Source organism: Clavelina lepadiformis, chromosome 3 (genome assembly GCF_947623445.1).
Source record: "Clavelina lepadiformis chromosome 3, kaClaLepa1.1, whole genome shotgun sequence".
Lineage (NCBI taxonomy): Eukaryota > Metazoa > Chordata > Ascidiacea > Aplousobranchia > Clavelinidae > Clavelina > Clavelina lepadiformis.
Genome location: NC_135242.1, coordinates 15,690,268 through 15,702,135, shown reverse-complemented (window position 1 = coordinate 15,702,135; position 11,868 = coordinate 15,690,268). Strand labels below are relative to the sequence as shown.

General features: G+C 36.8%; 2 protein-coding genes across 4 annotated transcripts; one reads left to right on the top strand and one right to left on the bottom strand.

Moving 5' to 3' along the window:
• The first annotated feature begins 12 nt into the window (after positions 1-12).
• On the top strand, positions 13-3,824 carry LOC143450730 (acetylcholine receptor subunit beta-like). Its single transcript, XM_076951392.1, has 11 exons — positions 13-640; positions 833-904; positions 1,061-1,215; positions 1,400-1,508; positions 1,696-1,816; positions 2,117-2,317; positions 2,511-2,667; positions 2,864-2,991; positions 3,087-3,181; positions 3,239-3,439; positions 3,597-3,824. Exons 1-11 carry the CDS (start codon positions 527-529, stop codon positions 3,723-3,725), a joined length of 1,482 nt encoding a protein of 493 aa, XP_076807507.1. The 5' UTR covers positions 13-526; the 3' UTR covers positions 3,726-3,824.
• Positions 3,825-3,976: 152 nt separating this feature from the next.
• LOC143450603 (acetylcholine receptor subunit beta-like) lies at positions 3,977-11,353 on the bottom strand. 3 transcript variants are annotated; one of them, XM_076951216.1, is made up of 13 exons: positions 11,206-11,353; positions 9,538-9,652; positions 9,023-9,153; positions 8,772-8,849; positions 8,361-8,515; positions 8,111-8,219; positions 7,776-7,896; positions 7,395-7,595; positions 7,075-7,231; positions 6,657-6,808; positions 6,415-6,515; positions 5,990-6,157; positions 3,977-4,203 (listed from the first exon to the last, which is right to left on the bottom strand). In XM_076951216.1, exons 2-13 carry the CDS (start codon positions 9,542-9,544, stop codon positions 4,027-4,029), a joined length of 1,557 nt encoding a protein of 518 aa, XP_076807331.1. In that variant the 5' UTR covers positions 9,545-9,652; positions 11,206-11,353; the 3' UTR covers positions 3,977-4,026. The 3 variants fall into 3 exon arrangements, with proteins under 3 accessions (XP_076807331.1, XP_076807332.1, XP_076807330.1); XM_076951217.1 differs by lacking the exon at positions 11,206-11,353 and adding an exon at positions 9,727-11,188; XM_076951215.1 differs by lacking the exon at positions 11,206-11,353 and having other exon boundaries at positions 9,538-9,712.
• Positions 11,354-11,868: the final 515 nt, after the last annotated feature.

Sequence of the window (11,868 nt, the reverse complement as noted above, 5' to 3'; positions counted from 1 at the left end):
GCCAAGGTGTATAGTCCGTTATAATTTAAAAGCTGGTCAGTCTACTCTCAGGCCTGTAATTTCGCCTACGTAAGCCCCAACCATATCGGTTGTTCATCACTCATTAGCGCAGCTGCTTATCAAATCATTCGCACCAACCAGAAAGCGGGGTGCCATCTCTCCAGAAAGTCGTATACTGTTTATCTGCTCTAAAGGTGGTGAGAGCTATTTTGGCGCAAGCAAAACTGTAAATTGGGTTTCATCAAAAGCTGTTTTATAGTAGGCCTACTTCTAAGTTGTAAGCAGATTTTATCTAGCCTCATTATTTTTGACGTAGTATATAAAATATATTGTTATTTTCGGTACGCAATTGCTGTAAGTACAGTATATATATAACATATATATATATCATAAAACAGTGATACACTATTTTGCTTGTAGCTGATTTTCAAGTTTTCGAACTAAACAAATCAAGTTGTTTCTGTTGTGCGCTATATGCAGCCGTTTATTTCACAATTGAGTCTTCAACTTAACAGTCTAGAAAAGCATGCTGCTCTTGGTTGTTTTGCTGTTCGCACATTCTGCGTGTTGTGGGGCAAGGGTTACTCCATCAGCTGAATCCCGGTTGGCAACAAAATTGCTGGCTAATTACAGTCCAGAGGTAATGTGTCATCTTTCAGTACTTGGTTATGGAAGACAGATTCTTGAGTAATTTTTCTAGCTGGTTTTCTATTAGTAGGCCCTATTAATTATTATTGTGTTGAAACAAATTAATTTTTGACAACTATTTTGCACAGTCAGAAAACAGCTTGCTGTCTTAAAAGTAGGTTTTACTTTCAACAAGATTTTTTAGATGCGACCCTTTAATTACGGCAATCGTACTCTCGTCAAGGTTGGCATGACACTATCGCAGATCATAAGCTTGGTTCGTATGCTTAATACATGTTACCAACATTGTAAAGTTATAACCTAAAAGGACCATTGCTTGTCCCTCAATTGTGTTTCTACTTTATTTTACTGCACGTCTAGCGAACGTACATTTGTATATCTGTAATGTATATTTCATTATAAATACGACCAGAAAGAAAAATCCCAAGAGTTGACCACCTCCGTATATATGACTTACCAGTGGAGTGATGCAAGCTTCACATGGAATCCAGATAGCTTTGAAAACATTCATATTTTAAGACTACCTGCACACGTAGTGTGGAAGCCTCGAATTATTTTACAAAACAGGTAAAACAGTTATAGAGCATTATATAGCCAATACTCAATGTAAAGTTTAGATCAGTACCATTCGGGTTATGATTCCATAGTTTAAAAAGTTATGTCTCCACGAACATTGCCTTTATTTAAACATCCTCAGCGATAAAACTGCTCAAGTTTTTTTGTTTTGTTAATTTGTTTGTTGGTTTTGCAGCAAAGATGGCGATTTCGACGTCTCCCTTTTGACAAATGTTTTGATTAAGTACAATGGTGAGTTGGAATGGATTCCTCCAGCTCTCTACAAAAGCACTTGTACTATAAATGTATGTGACACTTCGGTGTATGGCTTTGCAGTAAACTACCTTATTGTTTTAACTTATCAATATCATTATAAAATCCCATCTCGACTTCGAAAATGTATCGTTTCAATGGTTTTAATGCAAATGAAAATAATTATGTGATGCCTCGGTTTTCCATTTTTGTATAAACAGTAAACACGTTGTACTTTAGGTTGCTTTGTTCCCTTTCGACTGGCAAAATTGTTCGATGGTATTTCGATCTGCCACTTATGATCGCTCTCATATGGAACTTGGCTTTGCTTACGGCGAAGAGGTTTTCGTTGACAGAAACGGTTTGTACCAAACCTGTTGTACAGTATTTTAACAGCAAGTTTCGGCTATAAGCAGCACTTCTATTTTAGCTGCCACTGTTTCAGCGCAAAAAATCGTGCGTTCAAAACTAATTTTCACAGTTTTTTGTTAACCTAACTTAAACGATAACCTAACGTTTTATACACAAAAGGATTTAATAAAAAATTACTGTATAATTCTTTTTCTAAATTATGCATATAAATTACTCAATTATTGCAAGTTGTTATCAATGATATCTTGTGTAGTAATCTCCCGTTATTTCCATGCTTTATATTTTACAGCATTTCAGTCAAATGGCGAATGGGACCTAATCCAAAAACCAATTTCAATTTACAATTCCAATGACGATCCTTTGTATCAAGATATGACGTTTTATTTTATTATGAAACGACGACCACAATTCTACGTCATGAACTTAATTGTCCCTGCTGTTTTGTTGACGTCGCTATCTTGTTTAGTTTTTTATTTGCCATCTATTTCATGTAAGTATACTGTAGCCGTCCGATAGTTGTTATCACACATCGCTATTTTTGCCATGTCGTTACAACGAAAAGCCAGCGACAAATTGATTTGGTACTTGACGTGTTGATGAAAAACTTTCCTTAGCTAGATAGTCTCTTGTAACCATGTGATATGGGTAATGTTATCAGTCAATAATGTTCACCTTTCTCTCAGGCGAAAAAATGACCCTTTCAATTTCAATTCTTATCGGTGAAACGGTTTTTCTCTTTCTGGTTGCACAAAAGATGCCAGAGACATCATTTGCGGTTCCTCTTATTGGAAGTTACATGCTCTTCTGTACCACGTTGGTCATCTTAAGTGTAGTCTTCAGGTAAATGCATGGTAACGTTTTATGGATAAGCCACCTGTGTAGAAAATATGTAAAAGTCGAATTTCTTTGCTAAATCGCATATCAAAAAGTATGTTTTTGTATACTTTATTAGCTTATTTCTACATACGTAAAAGATTTATGCTTGAATTTATCATGGGAGCCCAAATATGTGTAAAAATTTAAAAATATATTTCAGCGTTATCGTATGCAATGTACATTTTCGATCCAAACATACACACTCCATGCCAAATTGGGTTACTTATCTTTTCATGGACAAACTTGCGTCTTTCTTGAACATGGAGAGGCCATCAGCGGTAAAACAGAGTGAGGACCAAAAGACCTATAAAGCGTTTTGACTTTCATGTGATTTTCGTTTATATCATTTCACCAAAATAGTTTTTCTGATGTTTGCTTTGCAGCATTTCGCATACGGCGAAGAAGCTCTGTCGATGCTCAGAAGGCCATTGTGATTGAATCATCACAAAGGCCAAGCTCAATACTTTACAATAATCAGGTACTTTTCAAATAACGAGACGTATAAGACTTGTTTTTGTAGCATTTTAATATTTAGGTAGAGAGATTGCTGGGAGGCCGAATAAGACGTCGGAATGCACCTCTTGACTTTGGCGTGGTTGGTACGGAAGGCGAACTTAACGATATGCCTTGTACTATCAAACCCAACATCAAAAATATTGCTGAACCTCTGAAACCGACATTGAAAACAATTTGTTACATCGCTAAGTATTTGAAAACCGAAGACAACTTATCACAGGTTCGAAATGTTTCGCAATGCCATTAGGTTTGCTTACAAATTTCAAGACGATCATTAAAATGCTGTATAAGTGTATAGTATGTACATATAGTATCGATTGGGTTAAACAGGTTACGTAAATAAATTGTTAACAACTTGATGACTTTTTAATTTATAGTCACAAGACGATTGGGCATATGTAGCCCTTATATTGGACAGGCTTCTTTTGTGGGTTTACTTGACTACTTTCACGTTGGGAACTCTGGCGTTTTTTCTCCAAGCCACGATGGCTGATTATCCAACGTAGAAATAGAAATAAACTTATACGCCCATGAAATATTGAAAATACAACTATTTGTGGTCGTATTGAGCGTTGTTGTTTGTGTAATAAAACTTACTTTGGCCGAGATGCGTAGTGCTAAGTGATAGTCTATATAGTTATATTAAAATTTAGCAAAACAAATAACTTTCTGTAATGTAATATTGTCTTGTAGTTTGTGTATATAGGCCTATATCATAGGCAAGCAGAGTCGCCAGAAAAAATAATCCGCCAAGTGATACAAATGATTTGTATATTTACATAAAAAACCAATCGTTTGCAAAACAATTTATGATAAAATATCTCTGCCCAAAGTTATTGGACCATTCTTCGGATCAGCCACTGGATATTGGGAAGAAATAACGCACAGAACAAAGGCTGCAGTTCCAATAGCGAAGGAAAATAGATATATCCACATTAGCAGGCGATCCACAATTATTGCTAAGACCATCCACTCATCCTTGTTCTATCAAAATAAAAGTTCTCAATCAACATTCTACACCAGCGGTCCCCAAACACCAGGCCGTGAACAGTTTACAGCCGGCCCGTGAAGGTTTTGTACATCCAATGTGACAGATTAAAAAAGAGGCTTTTACCGTGTTAAAGAAAACGTTACTTTGTGTGTCACCGTTTATGATTTATGTTTTTCGCGATTTTTAATGCGCAGGCAAAACAAGCTACCTTAGTGAACCAGTCCCAGATAAAACCATCTTGTTGCAGTGGTAACACGTTGATATTTTCATCGAGTTACTATAGGACACGTCATCGTGAAAGTGCGTTTATTACAGTAATGATTTCGGTAAAACGCTCAGTATAGCTCGGCAAAGGTGTAAAGAAAAACTGTTTGGTTTTGAGAAGAATTAAACCCAGAGTACCAGGCTAAAAAAGCCGTAAATAACCACGCTAGGATTTTTGTATCATTCTCTTCCAGATAAAATGAAAGAAAACACGTGCAGGCGTGCACAGTGGTGGTCAAATTAACCACATAAAAGTATTACTAACCACACGTAAAAGTATTGCTGTTCAAAACTACTCAAGTATGAAGTAGTTATCGATCTAAACTCTACAGTATGAGGTTATACAGTATGAAAGCACAAATTACCACGGACTTGCTAAAAGCGATGCAACTGCAGAGAAAAGCATAATTTTATGAAGCTAAATGGTTTCAGACATACTTTTGTCCTTCGATCATTAGAGCATTGTTACGTGAAAATCAAGTTGTAGACAATATAGGACGCTTTGTGTAAATGTGATTGCAAATGAAAATTACTGCAAATTATCTTCGAACTAAAACACTGACTATACTTTCTACTTCAGCATTTGGTAACCTACTCAAGTAAGTTACTTTGGAATAAAAACTACCCAAGTAAAAGTACCGATGAATAAAACTACTTAAGTAAGTAGCCAAAGTAGAGGGAATCTGCTTCAGTAAAACTACTTCGTTGCTGACCACCACTGGCACGCAGCAGCAGGACTTGCCTACAGCCTACTATTTGTTGGATACAATTTATTGTAGGCTACATACACATTGTGCTTACTTCAGGCACGTTTCGATGCTGCGTTTTTCAACAAAAACCTGAGTGTTAATTTGCTACGAACGCGAAGCACGTTGTTAATAGAAGACAGTTACGTTAGGTTAGATCAGGGATGTCCAACCTGCGGCCCGCCTGAGATTTTTGTGCGGCCCGCTAGTCATTTTCACTCCAAGTAGTATTTTGAACTTTCAATCTTACCCTAATTAAAATGTACCAGTCAGCTTTTAGGGGTGCAGTAATAGTATAGTATGGTAGCAACAGGATTATATATAACTATAAGACTCGAAGATGTACCCATTTTTCTTGAAATTTAATAGTTTCTGCGGCCCACTGAATTATTTCAAGTAACAATGCGGCCCACTACAATAAAAGGTTGGACATCCCTGGGTTAGATGAATATTTTCAGGTGAATTCCAAATATCATCGCCTATAATATCATTTAAGGCTAGACTGACCAGAAATTTGTGCCTGTCTCAATGTTACGTGTTTAATCCATTTTTGGCGGTGCGCGCAACAATTAGTGTGCATGAAACCGGTCCGTGGTATAAAAGGTTGGAGACCGCTGCTCCATAATTCATTATAGTAATGAATAATGATGATTGTAATAATTAGCCTTTGTCTTGATGTCTTTATCCCTAACTTTACAATAAAGTGGATTTAAAACTACAAACCAAACAGTCAAACTGTTACTAGTTTCAGTAAGAACAAAACCCAAACCATTTCAAGCTTCTTTTTCCACTTTATTTTTTCCGAAACGTATCGTAAAGTCCTTGCACTTGAATTATAATATCCACTTGACAACAAACTTGGTAATTCATTTTCGGTTTTTAACATGTCCCATTTTCCCCCTTTAAGGTGACGTTGCTTGAATCCATAAACTATCTCCTGATAAAAACACACAAAGCACTTCTTAGATTTCGTGTAGGCTACGACTTCGTCAGACTAGTTTTTCACTCTTAAATAACGTATTTTTGCTACATTAGTTACAGTAATTAATTAAAACAGGTTTACAGTCGTGGATTGCAATATATATGCTATTAATAATTGTGAAATATAGGCCATAAAAACTTTATACAATTTATGTCAAATATAAGCTGGGCCTTCAGCGGACGTTTCTAGCCTCCAATTATTATTATCCATACCTGCTGTTGAAAAGGAATTTTGCTTGAAGGGTATTGAATGTTATCTTCAGTATCCAACTGGTTGGCAACGATCGAGTTTGACGTTTGAGGTTCGCGTGGAGCTTTGAATAAGATATATTTATTTCACAGCGTTACTGCAACAGATTGAAAAAACTATTTATATCTAATTATATCTTCAATTACAGTATCAATCATTTAGAAAAAAACAGAACAAAATCTCTTTGCTCGTTCAATAGACTTACGAGGAATACTTTTATTGCTTGAAATTTTCCACTTTTGATCGGGTTGTTTTATTTTCAATACCGGCGCTAGCCGGTGGAAAACAAAGTGCCGGAGTCTGGTTGGCATTTTATGGGAGTACCGTGACCGGTAGTGGAAGCTGTACCCTATTACGCTAAAAAATAAATTTTCAATAAACAGTGCAAAAAAGGGCACTAAACGGAATAGTAAAGAATATCAAAGTACTCAACAAGAGACTAAAGAGTATGAAACGAAAAATTCCGAAATATAGATATAAAGTAGAAGAATGTAAATTAAAAAGGTGTCGATAGAGTTGTACTATTTCCATGCCGGATTCTTCTAAAACATGTAGTTTACCGAAAATTCTTACTATACAGCGATCCTTATGTAGCAATCAGCCTATCATTACCATCGATTTACCAAAAGAAAACGCAAAGGAAGAGCAAAGACATGGAAAAAAGAAGATAAGATGCAGCCAACGGTATCGCCAAAGATGTCGAAGGCGTTCTTTGTACAATCAAAAGCGCAAAAACGGTATCACCCAAAAGCAAAGAAATTGAAAGTGATATTCTTTCTCCTACAAAAAAAACTTAAGTAATTAAACATATTCCTGTTTTCGATTAAACTTCTCATAAATTTGATAAAAAAAAATCTGTTATGCAATTTTTATTTATTCAATTAGCCAACATTTGTGCTTGTTTTTGATGTGTCTGTACGTGATAAAACTGGAAAATCTGCACCTGATAAAATTGGAAGATAGAAAGTGAAACAGGAAAGAACAGTTATCATAACACAAGGTAAGATCATGTTTAAAACGTAGAACTGAGGACGACGTTTAATAATAAGATGAAAGAAGACTTTTTGGAAGCTATCGTCCCTTCTCCGTCTGTGGATGTAACCTGGCCTCTGCATTAAATCCCATTCTCCATGTGGAACAAACGCTGATTTACAAAGATTTACAAGTAGTAAAGAGTATCAAAGTACTGAACAAGACACTAAAGAGTACCAAACGGAAAATTCCAAACAAACATTTATTATGAGTGACGAAAATTATCATTTCTGTGCTTTTACTACCTACACTTAAATTGACCGTTTCAAAAGTTAACATGTCAGTCACTTACCTTGTGGATCAACCGTTATTGAGTAGCCATAAACCATACCAAAAACCAATCGGGATTGATCAAATGCTGATGAACGAAAAATCAGGGAACAATTTTGCCAATCAAAAGGAAACAGAGAAATCTAAGGGAGATGATTAGTATTCGTAGTTGATACGGATTTAAGGATACGGCAAAAAGTAAAATTTAGGGTCTGACACATAAACATACAAACTACACATGTGGCACGTAGACAATGATTTTTCATCTGATCCCAAATTAGAAACGCAATAAATAAACAATTTTAATTCGTTTCTTTTTAACGGGAGGCTTAAAAAATATAACAAACATAAGATAACCTCCATGCTGCAAGACGTCTTATAAATGGCTGGAGGAAGCCATTCAGCGGAACCGTCTGAATAAACTAAAACGTTGACGTTGACAGATTCTCTCATCATGCCATCTTTACTAAATATAAAAAGCATAGAAAAATATACTTTGCATTGAACACAACTAACAAGCTTATAATAAATTTTTAACAATTGTTTATAAACAATGTCTGATGCTTGCAAAAACTAAAGCATAACTAATATCGTAAATATTAGCAACCTGTTTTCCAAGATTACATCAGGAGTCCAAATTTGTGCTGGTGGAATACGAATGATTTTGATGCCGTCATAATCGCTCGGATCCCATATTAGTCTGCTATCTTGCCACGAATACGTCATGTAGAGTGTGACAACAATTTCTTCATCTTTTTCTTTCTAAAAGGTAAATTAGTTGGTTATGCGCTCTTGTGTAAGGCATTAAGGACGCTTGCTCCTGATCAGTGGTCCCGGAGTTGCAACTTCTGGAAAAGCCACAAAAAAACTAAATGAAATGTTTCCTTCTTAAAATGAAGATGGACAAGCTCGGTAACCGCCAAAACCGATGCTCGAACATTTAATCAACAAACTTAGCTAAATCAACTAACAGACAACATTTTAAAACAAGACGTGACGTTTATTTTATTTGGCTTACAACGCTTATTATTTGTATAAGACTCATGCCAAGTTTAACTATAATGCTGTCCTTTCCTGAAAGTGGTTTCGGTGGGATCTGAAAATAAAACAAGAAGTTTCATTAATACATGCAACTTGTTCTAGAATCTAGATCCTTTAAGGCGTTATTGGCAAAGCACGTGAGAGAAAGGTAGTCTATTTTTATACGTTATTGGTCGCAACGCTACAGAGGCAAAATAAAAAAACGGGCAGCTGCAGAGAGTGTCTTACCGCAGAGCTGTAGTTTTGAAGAAGATAAGACATTAACTTTGCTTCCACTGAAAAAGAAGTAGATGTTTTTTGCTCAGCATGTGCATCCCATGACATTAAACTGATTTGCAGCAGAAGTAGAGCAACGAGACCTTAAATATTTTGAGAAGGTAACTCAAATAAGGGAAAAAAATTAAAAACTTTGTTTAACAAAAACAGGTCAAGCATGCGAAAATGTCCAATGCCCGGAAAATAACATTTTGTAACAAGAGTTTCATTAAATAATAAAAACGACGACCAATTTCAAAAACATTCATAAAATCGATATAAGAGTTTCCTCAACCTTCATTTATAAATTATACGATTTAATTTGCTGGTCACAGTGAAGAAACGCATATAATAACTTGCGAAGACAAAAATGCGAAAATTTAACCCTAGAAAACACAGCACACTAAGTTATAAAAACAAATTCTTTAAAAGTTGACAAATGTTTCAAAACTTTTTTAAAGTACCGGTATAGTTTTTCCTACACTTACCTGTCATTTTTTTGCTACTACCCGTTTTTCAATTTTAAAACGTGTAATAGGCTATTGTTTAGCAGTCGTCTCTAATCCAAGAAATACCATAACTATGCAGAAGTCCCAAGCAACACTACAACAATAAGTTAAAGCTTTAAGCAAACAAGCTCTGACGAGGTAGTGCGCAGATATAATAGGCCTACCTACATTCTGAGATCACTAGGTTTACCAAAGGGAGATGAAAACTTTCACGGGATCTCCCTCGTGAGTAGAAGTGTACCATGAATACAAACAGCTGTGACAGTTTCCCGCATTGAAAGGGATTTATATTCGAACATGATTTATTGCCTTTAGTTCCCGCAGGAAAGCAGAACGTTATGAAATCATAAGACTGTCTCTGACAACCGCTGACATAAAAGCTGCAAATGGGGTGCAGTATTAATCAAAGCTGTTCAAAATAAATAGGCCCACAAAGCGTACAATATCACCCGCGCACCCAGTCCAGTCAAAACCGGGCAAAGTCTGAATTCGCCAAATTTCAAAATGCGTAAAGCCTTTACGTAATGCGTTTTTCTTGGCTACGAGATGCGTAAGGTTTATGGGGTACCGTGTTTACTTCAATTAATGTTTTTAAACCTTCATCACCAGCTGCATGCTCATATTGCATGCATAAACGTGAGGGTAGTTATAAATTTGGCACTTAGAAATTTGCAAAATTGAACACGAGTGACAACTCGATGCTTTCACTCTCTGCCTATCTTATAATTTCCAATGACTGGGGTACAAACATTTTCGACCAATCCAAAAATTAATCAACATTCGGTGACCTGTTATCACCAGATAGCTTAAAAATTTATATAACCTGCGGTGGCGAGTAGGATAACACCTCTGCTTACCGTCGGGGATTGGAGTCCTGGTCCGTTTTGTGCGGATGAGGTCTACTTAGTCTTTCATCCTTTCAGGTTGAGAGAAATGAATATGACTGCTGTAGGTAATACGTTTGTTAAGGGGTGAGGATAATGTACCTGCTAACAACGGATAAGTTTTTTGACTAACAATACCTAGTGATTCTAACTGTGGCGAATAGTGCCGCCTGTTGAAATTGCCATATCGTAAGATTTCTTTGTAATCAATTACGTTATTTCGGTTTGCGCGTTTTTCGTGCTTGCCCTTTATTTACATAAAACAACCTCGAGTTTAAGCGCAACACACGGTCTTGGATACCAAAATAAAGTAATGTAGGATTTTGGGTAGCTACTTTGCTTTATTGCGGCTCTTACCATTTATAGCCGGCTGTGAGGGTGGGGTGAACACGCCTTTCAATGAGACAGATAAACCGGAATATTACAAATTAACGTCGGGGCTCTACACGTGTCAAACTTCTGGTATATATTTCACTGGAGACACCCGCAACCCAAATCAATTCACTATGAGTTATCTGCCATTTTCTGATTTCGCCAGCATGACAAGCGCAGCAGCGCTTTCTTCAGGTCTCCACCTTGCCTACATGCACATCTTCAGCCGTTCAAGTTCGACAGCAGCAAGACTCAATACTGCAGTCACATGTTGAATCTTCAACTCACCGCTGTATTTGTTTGTAGTTTGAAGTGTCACGCAATCAAGGTCGTGCCAATCAGAGATGCAGCAGAAAAATACAACCAACGTCCTAGTCTACGATCGACTCACCTCGTTTGTTAACGCAGCCAAGACATCAGAGCAATCAAAGCACGAGCGAAATTAACAGGGCTTCACATTCCTACACTCCTACCAAATGCAAGCATCAACGTAAGTTGAAAATGTGCCACTACCATTGAACGTTTGGCGTACTGGCTATTAAGTGCAGAAAGTCCTACAAGTTGTACAAACCAACCCACCGACATTCATCAACGTTATCTCGTCAGCGTCAGCCCACACAAGTTTATTAGTCTTGGCAGCGCGTGAAATCTTGAAATCAAAGGACAAACCAATTAGCGAGAAATGTCAACTACAACGCAAATCTGCAGCACAAACGACGGCAACGTCCACGCAGATTCTTCCCAGTCAAGCTGAAGTCTACGAAAATGTCGCATTGAAAACAAGCCTGTGCCAACAACAAAGACCATGAAGTCAATGAAACGCTCTTTGGACGAAGGTAGCCTAAGCGGTATCAGATGTTCTCTCAACGTACAGCTCGTAACTTTTACGTCAACACATATTTTACCACACTGCGATTTTTTGATAGGGATAAAGGCTCTACAGTTTCGTTATGAACAAGTATTGCTTGTAGTTTAGTGTTTATTTCTCTTGAACTACCTTACTAACGGTTTCATTTCTCTCTCTGAGCTGGCGGGTGAGTGACGTACAGTACCA